This window comes from Entelurus aequoreus, linkage group LG22 (genome assembly GCF_033978785.1).
Source record: "Entelurus aequoreus isolate RoL-2023_Sb linkage group LG22, RoL_Eaeq_v1.1, whole genome shotgun sequence".
Lineage (NCBI taxonomy): Eukaryota > Metazoa > Chordata > Actinopteri > Syngnathiformes > Syngnathidae > Entelurus > Entelurus aequoreus.
The window spans coordinates 968,313-987,754 of record NC_084752.1 but is presented as its reverse complement, the minus strand read 5'-3'; the positions used below and the strand labels follow the sequence as shown (position 1 = coordinate 987,754).

General features: G+C 38.8%; 2 protein-coding genes across 2 annotated transcripts in view; both read left to right on the top strand.

The window, feature by feature from the left end:
* The window catches only part of LOC133639558 (lens epithelium-derived growth factor-like), a 39,612-nt gene extending 23,623 nt beyond the window's left edge, over positions 1 to 15,989 (top strand). Inside the window, exons 9-17 of the mRNA XM_062032962.1 lie at positions 40 to 133; positions 1,156 to 1,345; positions 1,418 to 1,485; positions 3,063 to 3,118; positions 3,329 to 3,399; positions 5,162 to 5,263; positions 5,351 to 5,552; positions 15,570 to 15,651; positions 15,717 to 15,989. Coding sequence (XP_061888946.1) covers positions 40 to 133; positions 1,156 to 1,345; positions 1,418 to 1,485; positions 3,063 to 3,118; positions 3,329 to 3,399; positions 5,162 to 5,263; positions 5,351 to 5,552; positions 15,570 to 15,651; positions 15,717 to 15,747 — 896 coding nt within the window. The 3' untranslated portion in view covers positions 15,748 to 15,989. The remainder of the gene's footprint in view (positions 1 to 39; positions 134 to 1,155; positions 1,346 to 1,417; positions 1,486 to 3,062; positions 3,119 to 3,328; positions 3,400 to 5,161; positions 5,264 to 5,350; positions 5,553 to 15,569; positions 15,652 to 15,716) is intronic.
* LOC133639557 (tetratricopeptide repeat protein 39B-like) overlaps positions 15,771 to 19,442 on the top strand; it is a 53,221-nt gene continuing 49,549 nt past the window's right edge. Inside the window, exon 1 of the mRNA XM_062032957.1 lies at positions 15,771 to 15,832. The gene's annotated coding sequence lies outside the window, so the exon portion shown is untranslated. The remainder of the gene's footprint in view (positions 15,833 to 19,442) is intronic.

Genomic DNA, 19,442 nt, shown 5'->3' with positions numbered 1-19,442 from the left:
TACTCAAGTCATGTGAGGTCGTGTCATGGTCAATTTCAGGTGGGGAAGGTCCTAAACGAAGAGGCAGGAAGCCCAAAAGTGAAAAATTGCTTTTGCTGCAGCATCAGGACCAGCAAGGCTCTGAAAGAGAAATGTAAACACACACACACACACACTATGGCCACAACATTAGATACTGTTGCGTCAGACCAGTTCTTCCTCCCACGGAATCTAAGTTACTGGTCAATCCCAAGTTCTTTCGATGACATACACTACCGTTCAAAAGTTTGGGGTCACATGTAAATGTCCTTATTTTTGAAGGAAAAGCACTGTACTTTTCAATGAAGATAACTTTCAACTAGTCTTAACTTTACAGAAATACACTCTATACATTGCTAATGTGGTAAATGACTATTCTAGCTGCAAATGTCTGCTTTTTGGTGCAATATCTACATAGGTGTATAGAGGCCCATTTCCAGCAACTATCACTCCAGTGTTCTAATGGTACAATGTGTTTGCTCATTGGCTCAGAAGGCTAATTGATGATTAGAAAAGCCTTGTGCAATCATGTTCACACATCTGAAAACACTTTAGCTCGTTACAGAAGCTACAAAACTGACCTTCCTTTGAGCAGATTGACTTTCTGGAGCATCACATTTGTGGGGTCAATTAAACGCTCAAAATGGCCAGGAAAAGAGAACTTTCATCTGAAACTCGACAGTCTATTCTTGTTATTAGAAATGAAGGCTATTCCACAAAATTGTTTGGGTGACCCCAAACTTTTGAACGGTAGTGTATATGCTGAGTAAGAAGGACCATCAAGACAGAATAGGAATATTTTCAAGTTTTACTAAAGCTTTAGGAGATCATCTTAACCAATACATTCATATCGGCTACTCCTTGCACACAAAGAAAGCCCCCGTCACCCCCCTTGCAACACTGACAAGGAAAAAGAGTGGGGGTTGTAGTTCACATTCCAAGGGTGAAGACACTAACCAGGCATCTGAAATGTGGAAAGAAACTGGTAGAATATACAAAGGAAAAGTACTAGCTACTCTAAACATGGCTATGTAAAAAGAAAGAACTCTTAAACATATACTGTATGCATCGTCCACAATACGCATGCATAAACAAACCATACAAAATAATGCAAGTGATGCTCTCTCTCTCTCTCAGAGATGCCGCCGAGTCAGACAGAAAGAGAAAGAGGACGGCGGAGGACAAGTCCAAGAGCGGCGAGGAAGATAAGCGGAGGAAGGAGAACGCCAAAGGGAAAGACAGTGAAGGGAAAGAGCCGGAAGCCAAGAAGAAGAAGAATGTGCAGTCCAAGGAGGGTACCTCCCCAGGCGCCTCAGATGATGAGGAGGCAAGTGTCTACCTTGTTTTTGCGTTAGGCAAACATCTTGTCATCATTACCATGTATGTTTGTGTATCCTAGAAGACCAAAGGCAGGAAAAAACATCAGAACTCTGAAACGGACAAAGATGCACGTCGGCGGAAAGACGAGTAAGTGATACCACCAAAGTTTAAGTGCCGAGTGACGAGCAATGGTGCTAATTAGGAATGTGCAATATAGCCTAAAATATATATTGCGGCCTCCTGCGATAACAATACATGTCTCCATATATTACAGGGATCAACCGATTATCGGCGCCGATATTTGCCATTTTGACTATTATTGGTATCGGCCAATTTCTATTTATTTATTGATTACAACTACAATAGAAATACATCACCAGATTCAATGTATACACATATGATACCGGTATTTAGTATTAAAAAAAATAAAAATGTTTAGCAGAGAGCAAGTTAGTAGTAAGAACCGGTGCTCCTTTCTGCACTGCAAAAAGTGAAATCTAAGTAAGATGAAATATCTCAAATAAGGATTTGCTTATTTTCTGTCTGATAAGATCATTCTTCTCACTAAGCAGATTTTATGTTAGTGTTTTACTTCTTTTAAGTGTTTTGCTCCTAAATGATGTCAATAAGATATTACAGCTTGTTGCTGAGATTTGATGAGCTATATTGAGTAAAACATGCTTGAAACTAGAATATCAACTGTTGTGTCATCAACACTCACAAGTAGAAAACTACTTTTTTAAAGTCATAATTTCTTACTTCAAGCATGAAAAAAAAAAATCATGATGCTGAGCGCATATCATTATGTCAAGATAATGGCACTAGCATTTACTTCATTTAAGAATATTTTACAACATATTGAGCAAAAAGGTCCAAAAAAAAATTTCTACCAAGAAAAGTGCACTTGTTATTAGTGAGAATATACTTATTTTAAGCTATTTTTGAGTTCATTGAGGTTAGCTAATTTGACTTGTTTTGGAAAGTCTTGACGAGCCACATTTTCTTGTTCTATTGGCAGATAATTTTGCTTAGTTCAAATAAAATGCCCCTCATTTTTGTATTATTTTTTTTTCTTCTTTTTGAACACTGACTTTTTGCAGTGTGCTAAGCTGCGGCTCGGAAACTGTACGCATGTTTGACATAAACTTCAACCAACCAACCTATTTCAGGGTTCCTCACAAGGAAACCTCACAATGTAATACATTTGTTAACTGCTAAAAAAATTACTTAGCTTGCAGGTTATTATGAAGTAGAGAGATCCCATTTTTTTACCAATTTTCCCAGGAGATTTCCCATATTTTGAAATCCAAATGTTGATCCTCCTCTTAGACACACGTAGTGGAGGTGTTTGTGACATCCCCTAATGTTGTTTGCTGCTAAATGAACCATAATACTAGTGCCACATGAAACATGTCACTACTGGTCCGACATTTTCTAAAAAAATAATGCGGAAAAAAAACTGAAAGCCTTGTCCAGCTGTTTGCTGACATATACTATTCATGTGTAACTAAATTTAACTGCAAATGAATATCGGCTCCAAATATCGGTTATCAGCCTCCTTGACTACTAATAATAGGTGCTGGCCCTGAAAAAAAGGTGCATTTCTATGTTATTATGCATATAAATTATAATAGAACCATTTCAAAATGTTTTTTTTACATATACAATAAGATATAGCGTCATTTCTGGGGTGGTATAGTTATTGCTTTTTTGTCTCCAAACAGAGCAAGCAAAGACGACGCAAAGAAGAATGAAGAGCGGGCCGGAGCCAAGAAAAAGGGTGAGTGAATACAGCAAAGCTAACTTCGCTTGTAAACACGACTTCCTAAGAAGTAATCATTTTAATGATGAAAGCATCATTAAAATGATGTTCTGTACTTTGGTGTCTTAAGTAGATCCCTTGTTAGAGTGAAGTCCCCTTTCCTCTCCATTGCTTGCCAGTTCTTTGGAAAAAGGAAATGAAGAACAACTATTAAATCCTTCTTCACAGAAATATCCACAGATGTGAAACTCCAGCGGCTGCATGGTGAAATCAAGATTTCCCTGAAGATAGACAACCCCGTGAGTGATTCTGCTTTTGTTTGGAAATAAAGAGTCCCGAATGCGTCACAACGAGGTGGCACAGCAAGACCGCCTTTCGTAGTATTTAATGAAGACAGGGATGTGTTGACCTTTCTGGAAATAGAACCTGCGAGTTATTCCCTCTTCCTGCTAATGTTCCACCATGTGACATCTACATAGACAGAATAAAATCCATTTATGACCAGATACAATTAATCGCTGTGTTTGCTGCCCCATGTAGCCTCGGTGTGTGAAAACTAAGAATACATAAACGCATGAATGATCATGTTTAAATAGAGTTTACTACCTAAATGTGAACATTGCAGTCATTCATTGCTTTTTTTAGGTATCGGTTCCAAAAGGGCAAATGAAAGCTAGCAATTGTTTACCATAAGAAATCATGTTCATTCTAGGGGTGTAACGGTACACAAAAATGTGGGTTCGGTACGTACGTCGGTTTAGAGGTCACGGTTCGCTTCATTTTCGGTACAGTAAATCTCTATCGGCCAATACTCAAGGCTCCAATATCGGTACCGGAAGCAACAAGCTGTAATATCTTACTGACATCATTTAGGAGCAAAACACTTAAAACAAGTAAAACACTCTAACATCAAATCTGCTTAGTGAGAAGAATGATCTTATCAGACAGAAAATAAGCAAATATCACCCTTATTTGACATATTTCATCTTACTTAGATTTCACTTTTTGCAGTGAAAAGTATTCTTCCAAAAAAGTGTTTATATATTTACTTGCATGACAAAATATGTTACCGTCCTATTTCTGCATGGAGCGTTTAGGGGGCCACTTTTTCAGAATATTCTTATTTTGTGTATTCCAGATAACCAGTGTCCTCTACAGTAGACATTTATGTTGTCAAAGTGACAGAGGGTTGTTTTTTTTGCGAAAAAGCTAGTCAAATATCATCTATATGACAGCATTCTCGTGTTTTTAAGAATCTGCTGCAAAAATGTGAGTCTCTTACATGTTTGTTTTTTTAACTGAACCCGCATGCCACCAGTTGAATAGCCCACGTAATGAAATAGAGTGCACCTAAAATGGAACCTTGAGGAACACCACTAGTATAACTAAATAAGTTGAACAAAGGACTACACTGCAAAAAGTCAGTGTTCAAAAAGAAAAATACAAAAATTAGAAGTATTTTATTTGAACTAAGCAAAATTATCTGCCAATAGAACAAGAAAATTTGGCTTGTCAAGACTTTCCAAAACAAGTAAAATTAGCTAACCTCAATGAACCCAAAAATACCTTTAAAATAAGTATATTCTCACTAATAACAAGTGCACTTTTCTTGGTAGAAAAAAAGAGACCTTTTTGCTCAATATGTTGAAAAATATTCTTAAATTAAGTAAATGCTAGTGCCATTATCTTGACATAATGATATGCACTCGGCATCATGATTATTTTTTTCATGCTTGAAATAAGAAATGATGACTTTAAAAAAGTAGTTTTCTACTTGTGAGTGTTGATGACACAACAGTTGATATTCTAGTTTCAAGCATGTTTTACTCAATATAGCTCATCAAATCTCAGCAACAAGCTGTAATATCTTACTGACATCATTTAGGAGCAAAACACTTCAAACAAGTAAAACACTCTAACATCAAATCTGCTTAGTGAGAAGAATTATTTTATCAGACAGAAAATAAGCAAATATCACCCTTATTAGAGATATTTCATCTTACTTAGATTGCAGTTTTTGCAGTGTAGACCTGATGATCAACAGGTTTTGTGTGTGTTCAGGATGTGAAGAAGTGCCTGGACGCTCTGGATGAGCTCAGCTCCCTTCAGGTGACCACTCAGCACTTGCATAAGCAAAGCGAGCTAATCGCCACCTTAAAAAAGGTCAGACATAGTAAACACACGCTAACTTACCTTTGTGATGGCGCACCACACCGACGTATGCCTTGTTTGTTTTCACCCGTGGTCCAGATCCGACGGTTCAAGGCCAGCCAGGACGTGATGGACAAAGCCAGCATGTTGTACAACAAGTTCAAGAGCATGTTCCTGGTGGGAGAAGGCGACTGCGCGCTCAGCCAGGTGCTCAACAAGTCCTTGGCTGAGCAGCGGCAGCACGAGGAGGCCAAGAAGGGGACGCTGAAGAGAGCGGAGCAAGCGCGGGAAAACAACTCAGGTACTGGTAGTACAACTACTTCACAGCTAGGTGTCGCTTTTTTGAAAATACTGTACAACCTTCAAGGTGCCTTCTCATACAGTCGGTGATAAAGGCAATAGAAATCATCTGTTACTGGGTCAAACTGTGGGCGCCATTAAACCCTTTTTAACTTTACAGCCAATGTTTCAAGGGTTAGAGTTAACCCAATATTTTGGTACCGGTACTAATATGTATTTAGATACTTTTCTGTTCTTTTTCAAAATAAAGGGGACCACAAAAAATTCCATTATTGACTTTGTTTTAACAGAAAGTCTTATGATATGTTAAACATACATTTATTATGCAATAAAAGAACAATTTTGGCATTAAATAAGCGTGAACATACTAGACAACTTGTCTTTTAGTAGTAGTAAGGGGTGTAACGGTACGTGTATTTGTATTGAACCGTTTCGGTACGGGGGTTCCGGTTCGGAGGTGTACCGAACAAATTTCCACACGGACATATTAAGTAGCGTAATGCACGTTGTGTAAACAATGCACACCGAGGCACAACACACGGCATGCTAGCAGCTAACGGGCTAGGATAGACTGACCATACGTCCTCTTTTCACCGGACATGTCCTCTTTTGCGGAGCTGTCAGGGCGGAGTTTCTTAAATGCCTCAAATGTCCGGCATTTGGAGTTAGGGTTGTGTGTATTTTCAATGTACGTTCAGGGTTAAGAAGGGGTTAAAAACAAAACAAACAGAAGCATTGGTGAGGGAGGGGCAGAGACAGAGAGAGAGAGAGAGTTATGATAAACGCGCATGCGTCGCCAGGCTCTGCTTTTTATCCATAGATTTATCACATTTAGTTTTTTATTATCTATAGCAGGGGTGTCAAAAAATTTGCGGCCCACAGCTAATGTTTTAAAGGCCCACGGCACATTCTAAAAACACTATTAAAATAAACCAAAACATAACAAAAGTGAAATAAAAAAGCTTAAAGGTTTAATGTAATTTAGAAAAAGTTGCAATGTTGACTAGGGATGATGTTCGAAACCGGTTCTCCCGGTTGTTCAATAAGAAAAGAACCGTTCGATAAGAAAAGAACCGATTCCATGGACTCGAATCCCTTTTTGAGAACCGGTTCCCGTTATCGAGGTCACTATAGTAAAGAAGAAGAGTTGGTTCTTTATTCGAATCCCTGGGAAAGAATCCCGTCCCACAAGAAATGCCCTGTGGGACATCACAGGAAATGACGTAGCTCAGTCTAATGACACACAAGCAGCAAAAATAATGGACCGGAAAAAACGCCTCAAGGCATGGCTATTCACCTATAGTGGTCACAGAGACAGCTTGTTTTTGTGTTACTGTATATATTTGTTTTTCTGAAAAATCCCACTTAATATACTTTGAGTAACAACAGTCAATATTTATTTATTTTACTTTTTTAGGGGGGTAACAGTCAATATTTATTTTATTCTATTTTTTTCTTATAAAATAAAAGTGAGCTTTTGTTAAACCAAATATTGTGTTTTTTTCCATATACAACAACCTATCTGGATTTGATAAGAGAATCGATAAGGAATCGGTTCGATAAGAGGATTTGATAATTGGCTCGATGATTTCTTAACAAACATCATCCCTACTGCTGACTAATAAAATAAAGCTGTTTTTTTTTCTTTCAAACTGTCATTGCTCAAAACATAATATTGAATCAAAATCAATGTTATTATGAATTATTGACCTATCCAAGGTTCCCATTACTTCACATCAAATATTACACTAAGAAAAATATTTTTGGTGGAAGATTTTGCAAATTTGGTAAATAAATAACCCAAAAATGTATATTTTGTTGTTTTCTTACTGTACCGAAAATGAACCGAACCGTGACCTCTAAACCGAGGTACGTACCGAACCGACATTTTTGTGTACCGTTACACCCCTACTAGTTTGTCTGCGTTAGCGCTTATAACAGGGGTCACCAACCTTTTTGAACCAAGAGCTACTAATTGGGTAGTGATTAATGCGAAGGGCTACCAGTTTGATACACACTTAAATAAATTGCCAGAAATAGCCAATTTGCTCAATTTACCTTTAACTCTATGTTATTATTAATAATGAATGATATTTACACTTAATTGAACGGTTTAAAAGAGGAGAAAACACAAAAAAAATGACAATTAAATTTTGAAACATAGTTTATCTTAAATTTCGACTCTTTAAAATTCAAAATTCAACCGAAAAAAAGAAGCGAAAAACTAGCTAATTCGAATCTTTTTGAAAAAATTGAAAAAATAATGTATGGAACATCATTAGTAATTTTTCCTGATTAAGATTAATTTTAGAATTTTGATGACATGTTTTAAATAGGTTAAAATCCAATCTGCGCTTTGTTAGAATATATAACAAATTGGACCAAGCTATATTTCTAACAAAGACAAATCATTATTTCTTCTAGATTTTCCAGAACAAAAATTTTAAAAGAAATTCAAAAGACTTTGAAATAAGATTTAAATTTGATTCTACAGATTTTCTGGATTTGCCAGAATAATTTTTTTGAATTTTAATCATAATAGGTTTGAAAAAATATTTCACAAATATTCTTTGTCGAAAAAACAGAAGCTAAAATGAAAAATTAAATTAAAATGTATTTATTATTCTTTACAATAAAAAAAATAAATTTACTTGAACATTAATTTAAATTGCCAGGAAAGAAGAGGAAGGAATATAACAGGTAAAAAGGTATATTTGTTTAAAAATCCTAAAATCATTTTTAAGGTTGTATTTTTACTCTAAAATTGTCTTTCTGAAAGTTATAAGAAGCAAAGTAAAAAAAAATCATGAATTTATTTAAACAAGTGAAGACCAAGTCTTTAAAATATTTTCTTGGATTTTCAAATTCTATTTGAGTTTTGTCTCTCTTAGAATTAAAAATGTCAAGCAAAGCGAGGCCAGCTAGTTAGTAAATAAATAAAATGTAAAAAGTAGAGGCAGCTCACTGGTAAGTGCTGCTATTTGAGCTATTTTTAGAACAGGCCAGCGGGCTACTCATCTGGTCCTTACGGGCTACCTGGTGCCCGCGGGCACTGCGTTGGTGACCCCTGTCTTATAATAACAATATCACTAATACTTGGTTAATATTCACGAAATGTAGTAATGGAGTATTGTTAGCGCTTTTTTGGATGGTTATTTATTGGGTTTTATGTGCCTCCCATTGGCTTTTGTTTACATTTATTTATGAGTTAGAATGCTTTTATTTATTTTTTAATCTATCGTCATGTCTTTCTTAATGATTGTGAACGATAGGCAAAATTCCAAAAAACTGCAGTTCCCCTTTTAAAGATGTATTTTTTATTTAATGATTTTGTCCGCCATAAGTGAGGACAAGGCTGAGTGTGTAAAAACACTGCGTCTGTGTGCCTGTATTTTTAGTCCTGTCTCCTTGATCGCGTGTTAGTTGTACTGGCATTGATCGCGTGTTCGTTGTACTGGCACCGGCGGCGGTGAAGCACGTGTGAGTGAAATATCAATGTGGAAAAAGTCCGGGTAAGTCACTTGAGGTGCTCTGCAGGCCCGCTGATGAGTCACAAAACCAGCTGAAAACCGGGCACTGTTGGAAAGTCGAGTTTTGTCCGCCTGCATCCCCTTTACCTTTTTTTTTTTTAGCAGATCACAGGTTCTCTGTGGTCGCCTAAATAAAAGGGATTACAGGAGTTCTGCAGACCACATCCTCAGCGGTGTGAGCGACCCGCCTGGCCGGATGAATGCGCCCGACTTAACGAGGCCTTCCATCAAACGGTTCCTTTCTCAGGCCGAGCGTGTCCAATTAGCAGGAAATTGTAATGATCTTCTCAAAGTCCTGGGTAGACACGCTCACATCACATGCTCTCCTGGTGCTCGTCCTTGCCGTGGTTTTTGCTCGTCTGAGCTTGACTCTTAAGTGTGTGTGTGTGTGTGTGTTCTGGCAATGCTTACTTAATGGGGACATCGCTCTGTTTACACCAGACCTGGGTAAATGAAGGCCACATGTAGCCCGTTGAGCTTTTCAATCTGGCCCGCCGGACATTCCCAAATAATTTTTTGAGATCTTTAAAGGCCTACTGAAATTATTTTTTTTAATTTAAACGGGGATAGCAGATCTATTCTATGTGTCATACTTGATCATTTCGCGATATTGCCATATTTTTGCTGAAAGGATTTAGTATAGAACAATGACGATAAAGATCGCAACTTTTGGTATCTGATAAAAAACGGGAAAGCAATCAAATGTTTGGAAGCGCGCAGGTGGGACCTGATATTCAGCTGGGAATGACTACAACAGTAAATAAACACAAGACATATATATACTCTATTAGCCACAACACAACCAGGCTTATATTTAATATGCCACAAATTAATCCCACATAAAAACACCTAGGTGTTTGTTATGCTAGCTACTAGCTACTAGCTCGTGCTAGTTATAGCTCGAGCGGGTAATATGGACGGGATCCCGTATATATAACCAGCCAATACAATTCAAACACCTGCACAACACACACACTCACTCAGCCCAAACAACCGTTCACCTAACCCAAGGTTCATAAAGCTTATATATTTAACCAAAGTTACGTACGTGACACGCACGTACGGGCAAGCAATCAAATGTTTGGGAGCGCGCGGGTGGGACCTGATATTCAGCTGGGAATGACTACAACAGTAAATAAACACAAGACATATATATACTCTATTAGCCACAACACAACCAGGCTTATATTTAATATGCCACAAATTAATCCCGCATAACAAACACCTAGGTGTTTGTTATGCTAGCTCCTAGCTACTAGCTCGAGCTAGTTATAGCAAGCGATCAAATGTTTGGAAGCGTACTCACGGTATCGCGTCTGCGTCTGTTAACGAAGTCAAAGTCCTCCTGGTAAGAGTCTCTGTTGTCCGAGTTCTTCGATCTTGACTGCATCTTTCGGGAATGTAAACAATGAAACACCGACTGTGTTGTGTTGCTGACTTCCCTCGCAAAATACTCCGCTTTGCACCGACAACTTTCTTCTTTGCTTGCTCAGCTTCAACTTTCTTCTTTGCTTGCTCAGCTTCTTTCTCCATAATGCAATGAACAAATTGCAACAGATTCACCAACACAGATGTCCAGAATACTGTGGAATTATGAGATGAAAACAGCTATTTCGTATTGGCTTCAATGGGGAAGCCATACCTGTGTTCTCCTGGCTACGTCACGCGCATACGTCATCCTCCAAAGGCGTTTTGAACCGGAAGTTTAGCGGGAAATTTAAAATGTCACTTTCTAAGTTAACCCGGCCGTATTGGCATGTGTTGCAATGTTAAGATTTCATCATTGATATATAAACTATCAGACTGCGTGGTCGCTAGTAGTAGCTTTCAGTAGGCCTTTAAGATGTAAAGTGTAGCTGCCATTATGATGTGCAGTCATGTTTTCTAATGACCGGAAGTCTTCAACTATACTAAGTCTTTCTATGCTTGGAATCTGCACTTAGGGATGATATACAGTACTAGTGACCATGGTCATCTAATTAGTGACCATGGTCATCTAATTATTTACTATGGTCATCTAGGTCACAGCAGCTCAGACGAGGCACCAAGCAGTGTGGGCGGGAAGCGTTTCCACAGACGCGGAAGGAGATTTTCACAACAAAGTTCTAAAGCTTAGTGATATATAGAATAGAATAGAATTAGAGATGCGCGGTTTGCGGACACAACCGCGGAGTCCGCGGATAATCCGCGGGTCGGGCGGATGCATGATGAAAAAAATAGGTTTTAAATAGATTCAGGCGGGTGGCGGTTGAACCAATTCGGAAATATATAAACATAGTTAAATGTTGTTACCCACATAGGAAAAACGAGCAGCACTCTTTGAAACAGGCAATTATTCATCAGGCACTGCTGCAGCTGTCACGCCAAATTTCTTCCCCCCTACAAAAACTTTCCCCCTCCCATTTACTTCCGGGGCTGCGTCCAATAAAGTCACAAAGTTGCCGGGGGTCCTTAACCGGCACGCAACTGTCCTGTTTCGCGCCTGTACAAAAAAAAACAATCATCGATTTCTTCAGATTCCAGCAGTCTGTCAAAGACGAAGTATCCTTCCAGCGACGGGCAGTCAAAGCTGAAGTGCTATCGATCGCTGTCAATGACGTAAGAGGAAACATGACCACGGAAGTAAATGGGGGACGGGGGAAGAAATTTGGCGTGACACAGCACAACACGACACAACAGAAGAAGAAGAAAATAATAAAAAGATGGCAACGCCGGCAGCAAACGTGGTACGCGACAAACTAAAAAAGGGAATACTAAAGACCAGTGGAAAAAAAAAAATAATAGTCAACACTTTCTTAATGGAAATGACGATAATATTATAATAATGATAAATAATATTATCACGCATTAATATCTCTAAGCCACTAATGCGTGGATGAGAGATATTCATGCGTGGCACACATTGAATGTCTCTGCTGCATTGGATCAGTCTCCTTTCTTTAACAGCCAAAAGCTTTCTAACCTCACTAATGCCTTGCATCATCTTTCTTTCTTTTAGTTTATTTCGAACATGAACACATTTACATCATAATACATCACACAATTTCATATAATTTAATTTACATCATGCCCGAAAAGGAGTAGGAAGAAGCAAAGCTTATTTAATCCTACCCCTTTACCCTTTATCCTACCCCATCTATAGTAGATATATAACAACGGGTGGGTGGCGGGCGGTTGTGGTTTTGATAAAATGTTAGTTCGGGTGGATGGCGACTTTTGTGATGCGGTTGCGGATGAAATAATTGCCTGTCCACGCATCTCTAAATGGAATAGAAAGTACTTTTTTGATCCCTGGGGGAAATTCAGCAAATATCAGATTGTAGGTGGCTTTATTTTGTACCCTTCGTGTTCATATGTCACTGTTTGTTGCATTTTTGTTGCGTTTCACTTGATTGTAAAATATGTGGATCGAAAGCGGGTGTGACGTTCATATTTTGTCAATATTCAGTGTTTTATCCTTCATAGAAAAAAATTAAATTCCATTACGTTTTTTAAGGCGGTCTGTCATAACATTTTTAGCATTCAATCAGACATTATTGTGAGGTTTTGTATTAGTGTTCCTAAAAATAGATATACCGGCCCCCAGGCATATTTTTTTCTCTAAATGTGGCCCCCGAGTCCAAATAATTGCCCAGGCCTGCTTTACACAGTCACCTTTAGGGGACCTCTGACGGTATGGGGACAAAATAAACAGGTCCCCTAAAGGGAAACCTTTTTAAATGATAGTCAAATCCATTCTGAAGATGCCTAAGTGTTTAAAATGAGTTTGTATTTTATTTCTGTGGTTTAAGGTAAGATAAGATAATCCTTTATTGATCCCACAACAGGGAAATTTGGGTTACTTTGTTTACGTGTTTCAAATATTTGTAAAAATTAATTTTCTTGAAAAGTGAAACATTTGTTATCCTGGCATTAATAGTACTGTGATTCTGTATGGTATCCATCCTTAGGTAAAACTTATATATTTTTCCAAAAACAAAATCTGGTTTAGTGTTCCTTAGGATGACATTTTCATACAGCATGATTATGAAAACATTATTACCTTAAAGTATGATTCACATTCAGAATGTTCCATCCTTCTATATATGCTAGTTGGAGTTGCAGACAACTTCATCACTGCTAAATAGCACCTTTGAAGGCCTGCTGAAATGAATTTGTTTTATTTAAACGGGGATAGCAGATCTATTCTATGTGTCATACTTGATCATTTCGCGATATTGCCATATTTTTGCTGAAAGGATTTAGTAGAGAACATCGACTTTTGGTCGCTGATAAAAAAAAAGCCTTGCCTGTAGCGGAAGTAGCGTGACATCACAGGTTGAAAGGCTCCTCACATTTCCACATTGTTTACACCAGCAGCGAGAGCGATTCGGACCGAGAAAGCGACGATTACCCCATTAATTTGAACAAGGATGAAAGATTCGTGGATGAGGAACGTTAGAGTGAAGGACTAGAGTGCAGTGCAGGACGTATCTTTTTTCGCTTTGACCGTAACTTAGGTACAAGCTGGCTCATTGGATTCCACACTCTCTCCTTTTTCTATTGTGGATCACGGATTTGTATTTGAAACCACCTGGGATACTATATCCTCTTGAAAATGAGAGTCAAGAACGCGAAATGGACATTCACAGTGACTTTTATCTCCACGACAATACATCGGCGAAGCACTTTAGCTACGGAGCTAACGTGATAGCATCGTGCTTAAATGCAGATGGAAACAAAAGAAATAAACCCCTGACTGGAAGGATAGACAGAAAATCAACAATACTATTAAACCATGGACATGTAACTACACGGTTAATGCTGTCCAGCCTGGCGAAGCTTAACAATGCTGTTGCTAACGACGCCATTGAAGCTAACTTAGCAACGGGACCTCACAGAGCTATGCTAAAAACATTAGCTATCCACCTACCCCAGCCAGCCCTCATCTGCTCATCAACACCCGTGCTCACCTGCGTTCCAGCGATCGTCGGAAGGACGAAGGACTTCACCTGATCATCCATGCGGTCGGCGGCTAGCGTCGGATAGCGCGTCTGCTATCCAAGTCAAAGTCCTCCTGGTTGTGTTGCTGCAGCCAGCCGCTAATACACCGATCCCACCTACAACTTTCTTCTGTGCAGTCTTCATTGTTCATTAAACAAATAGCAAAAGATTCACCAACACAGATGTCAAGAATACTGTGGAATTTTGAGATGAAAACAGAGCTTTTTTGTATTGGATTCAATGGCGTCTGAATACTTCCGTTTAACTATTGACGTCACGCGCATACGTCATCATACATAGACGTTTTCAACCGGAAGTTTAGCGGGAAATTTAAAATGTCACTTTATAAGTTAACCCGGCCGTATTGGCATGTGTTGCAATGTTAAGATGTCATCATTGATATATAAACTATCAGACTGCGTGCTCGCTAGTAGTGGCTTTCAGTAGGCCTGATAGTCATGTCACAGAAGATGCAGGATTTGCTTGAACATTTAAGTGGTGAAACTTCCTATAAGAGGACAGCTGACCATCATGTCATATTTCATTTGAACTTTTTTTTCTAAATGGTCCTCAGTAGTCACGTACACATTTGTGTGAATTATGCGAAATTATTCAAATGTGGTCCCCATGAACCATATTAACTCTTTTTTTCCCCAGGGTAAGTACGATCAGCACATGACTTCATCAATCCAGAGATTTAAAGACGTGTATGAGCTAACTGGCCAGTGGACATTTTACACCATTTTTTGTATGCCTCCACAACCTGTAGAAAGGGTGGTGTTAGAATAATTGTCACAAAAAACTTTGTATTACATTGTGTTCCTGACAAGGAGACAAAAGGACAGGGGCTGTCTTTGAAACGTACCAAGAAGAAGGCGCGTAAAACTCCACTGTGACTTCAAAGAGGACGGCTGGCAGGATCTGCCCAAATTTCCAGACCGAACTCTCTTTGAACTACTTTATGGAACTCTTTTTGAAGTATTTTACAACCTCTTCTTTTGAACTGTTTGGTAACCAAAGGCAACGCTGTTTACGACCCACTTCCCTTTGGAAGCAGCTGTGGTCAGGTGGGGCGGGGGGGAGTCAAATAAAGAAGGAGGAGTGCAATCTTTTGGCAGAGCGTGGTGCAAGACTGTACAGAGAGTACAGTGGCCGCGTCCCTCCTCAAATTTGAGTCCAATTCTGTCTCTGTTTGATTCTTTGCTTCTTGTCTTGTTTAATAGATGTCATCAGTGTTTGAACCTGACAGGTGGTCCCCACAAGTGGTCATCAAAAACTTGGTCCCCATTCCAAATGATAACCTGTGTGTGTGTGTGTGTGCGTGTGTGCGTGTGTGCGTGTGTGCGTGTGTGTGTGTGTGTGTGTGTGTGTGTGTGTGTGTGTGTGTGTGTGTGTGTGTGTGTGTGTGTGTGTGTGCGTGTGTGCGTGTGTGCGTGTGTGCGTGTGTGTGTGTGTGTGTGTGTGTGTGTGTGTGTGTGTGCGTGTGTGCGTGTGTGTGTGTGCAGACAAAACCAGCGATGGAGACCCGAGCCCCGACGAGAACAAGCAGGAACCACGTGAAGACGCCTCGACTGGAGAGACCCTCAGGTAGCCGCAGGTCTCTTATAAAAGTACACAGTGTTTACAAGGTGTAATGACACTTTGTCCCGCAGTGTCCCCAAAACTCAGGAAGTCCTAACCTGAGTCCTCAAGGAAGACCTCAAGACCCTTGCTGCTGTTCTTTACACTGGGATGCCGTGTCCACCTTGATCACCGATCACCTGAACCGGTTTGTCTGCGCTTTCAGTCCATTGGTGGAAGTAGTAGTAGTTGTAGACGACGTTAGCAACTTCTGGGCGGGTTTTGACCCGACCAGATCACCACAAGCACCTTTAGCCGCTTCATTCCAAAATATTATTTTAAATGTGTGTAAATAAGAGTATTTTGTGTGCCTTTCTGTTTGATCTGTTCCAGAGTCAAATAATAAAGTAGTGTCAACATGTTTATGATTAATTGCACAAAATTAGAAATCTATGTACTAACTTCCTAGACCAGGGGGGCCCACAGGCCAGCTACTTTTCAATTGACCAAGTCCAGGGATCTACCTCATTCATATATATCATTTATATTTATTTATTTATGAAAGAGACGTTTTGGTCAACAAGTTAAACGTGTTTAATGATAATACAAGCATGTTTAACACATATAGATTCCTTTCTTTCATGAATATAAGTTGGTGTATTACCTGATTCTGATGACTTGTATTGATCGGAATCAGACAGTAGTAGGGGTGTAACGGTACGTGTATTTGTATTGAACCGTTTCGGTACGGGGGTTCCGTTTTGGTTCGGAGGTGTACCGAAGGAGTTTCCACACGGACATATTAAGTAGCGTAACGCACGTTGTGTAAACAATGCACACCGAGGCACAACACACGGCATGCTAGCAGCTAACGGGCTAGGATAGACTGACCATACGTCCTCTTTTCACCGGACATGTCCTCTTTTGCGGAGCTGTCAGGGCGGACTTTCTTAAATGCCTCAAATGTCCGGCATTTGGAGTTAGGGTTGCGTGTATTTTCAATGTACGTTCAGGGTTAAGAAGGGGTTAAAAACAAAACAAACAGCAGCATTGGTGAGGGAGGGGCAGAGAGAGAGAGAGAGAGAGAGTTATGATAAACGCGCATGCGTCGCCAGGCTCTGCTTTTTATCCATAGATTTATCACATTTAATTTTTTATTATCTACAGCAGGGGTGTCAAAAGTGTGCCCCGGAGGCCATTTGCGGCCCACAGCTAATGTTTTAAAGGCCCACAGCTACTAAAAATACTATTCAAATAAACAAAAACATAACAAAAGTGAAATAAAAAAGCTTAAAGGTTAAATGTAATTTAGAAAAAGTTGCAATGTTGACTAATAAAACAAAGCTGGTTTTTTTTTCTTTCAAACTGTCATTGCTCAAAACATAATATTGAATCAAAATCAATGTTATTATGAATTATTGACCTATCCAAGGTTCCCATTACTTCACATCAAATATTACACTAAGAAAAATATTTTTTGGTGGAAGATTTTGCAAATTTGGTAAATAAATAACCCAAAAATGTATATTTTGTTGTTTTCTTACTGTACCGAAAATGAACCGAACCGTGACCTCTAAACCGAGGTACGTACTGAACTGAAATTTTTGTGTACCGTTACACCCCTACTACCTGATTCTGATGACTAGCATTGATAGGAATCAGACAGTAGTGATGATAACGTCCACATTTTCGAATGGAGGAGAATAAAAGTCCTCCTTTCTGTCCAACACCACATGAAAGTGCTTGCTTTTTGCCATCTTATTTGTCCAGCTTCCATACTCCTTTTTATACACTTTACAAGAAATACATTGGCGGTAAACTCTGTAGCTTGCTAGCTTGTGCACACCGTCCTATTTTGTTAGCGCAGGCAGGATTAAGCAGCGCTTTTATTGTGAATATAGGAATCGTGCAATCGGTCTTCAGTTTCGACGCCAGGTACGGTGCGAGTCTGTTGAAATAAAAAGTGTTTCTCGCCTTCCTGTCGGTAATTTTTTCTTAATAATGAGCTGGCAGCAGCCACACTGCAAAAAGTCAGTGTTCAAAAACAACAACAAAAAAATACAAAAATGAGGGGTATTTTATTTGAACTAAGCAAAATTATCTGCCAATAGAACAAGAAAATTTGGCTTGTCAAGACTTAACAAAACAAGTCAAATTAGCTAACCTCAATGAACTCAAAAATATCTTAAAATAAGTATATTCTCACTAATAACAAGTGCACTTTTCTTGGTAGAAAAAAAAAAAGAGACCTTTTTGCTCAATATGTTGAGAAATATTCTTAAATGAAGTAAATGCTAGTGCCATTATCTTGACATAATGATATGCGCTTAGCATCATGATTCTTTTCTTCATGCTTGAAGTAAGAAATTAAAATGATGACTTTAAAAAAGTAGTTTTCTACTTGTGAGTGTTGATGACACAACAGTTGATATTCTAGTTTCAAGCATGTTTTACTCAATATAGCTCATCAAATCTCAGCAACAAGCTGTAATATCTTACTGACATCATTTAGGAGCAAAACACTTCAAACAAGTAAAACACTCTAACATCAAATCTGCTTAGTGAGAAGAATGATCTTATCAGACAGAAAATAAGCAAATATCACCCTTATTTGACATATTTCATCTTACTTAGATGTCACTTTTTGCAGTGCATATACGCAATTAAACATTTACGTCGACAAATGTAATAATTACAAATAAAGTGTACCTTATAATTATTCTAAGCATGCAAATAAAGTAAATAGTCCCATTTTGGCTGAATAAACATAAAGTACCTTCCATAAAATGTAAATGAACTTAAACAGCATTTAGGCTCCTACAATAGTAAAGCTGCACCATTCCGTGGTCTCCTCTAATGACCAATACTGCTGTATTATTAACATTTTTAGTTCAGCCATGTTTATGCTTGAAAATGCATTTAATTTGTTTTTAGAATATGCTTTAAAAATGTGAAAATATCCTCCCCAAATGTACGTGAAGCGCTATTTGGCGAGGGATGACTACCGCACAGACTTTAAAAGTAGACAGTAGTACTCGGAGCTACTTGCTAAATTACTCTGCTTTAATGAATTACAACCATTTTGGTAGTGTTTTTGATGAGAGATCATCATCGCACAACATCTCTGTCAAATGCTGCCTTATTGCAAGGTCAGCATTGCAAATGAAAATCTGTTCTTAGTTGCCGCACCCTGTATGAATGTAGGTGAAATAAATACATGTCAACTAGGAAGTAAACTAGCTTAGTGCTGCAGTGCAGGGGCCGTACTTATCAAGCTTCTTAGAGTGCCATTTTACACTTAAGTCCTGAGAATTTGCGAAATTTAGTCCTACTCTCAAACTTAAGAATAAAAGCTTTTTATCAACGTTCTTAAGTCTAAGAATCACTCCTACTCTCCACGATATTTAAGAGACCTTCAGAGGTGTCTTAAGTGGTTAGGAGTTGCCAGCAGGGGATGGCACTGAGGCGAGAGAGACGTGCGCCAACGTTCAGGGAACGGAACAATGTTGTTTTTTTTTGATGACGAGCAGCTGATCAAACGGTATCGTTTAGACAGAGCGGATATTATTTTTGTCACAGATTTAATACTTTTCGATTCCTTGTTAATTTCTGCATGTGTCTGCAGTGGGCTAGTATATATAGAGCCACCCACACCAGTTTCAAATTAGTTGCCTAACTAATGAATTGGAAAGAAAATGTTATGAGAGTAGCGTATGTGTGTGGCCGTGAGGTGAGTGACGTCAGTGAGTGTGTGGGCGAGAGAAGAGAGGGAGCGGTAGCGTGAGTGCCGGCGGGGACTAGTTTGTTTTGTATTATTT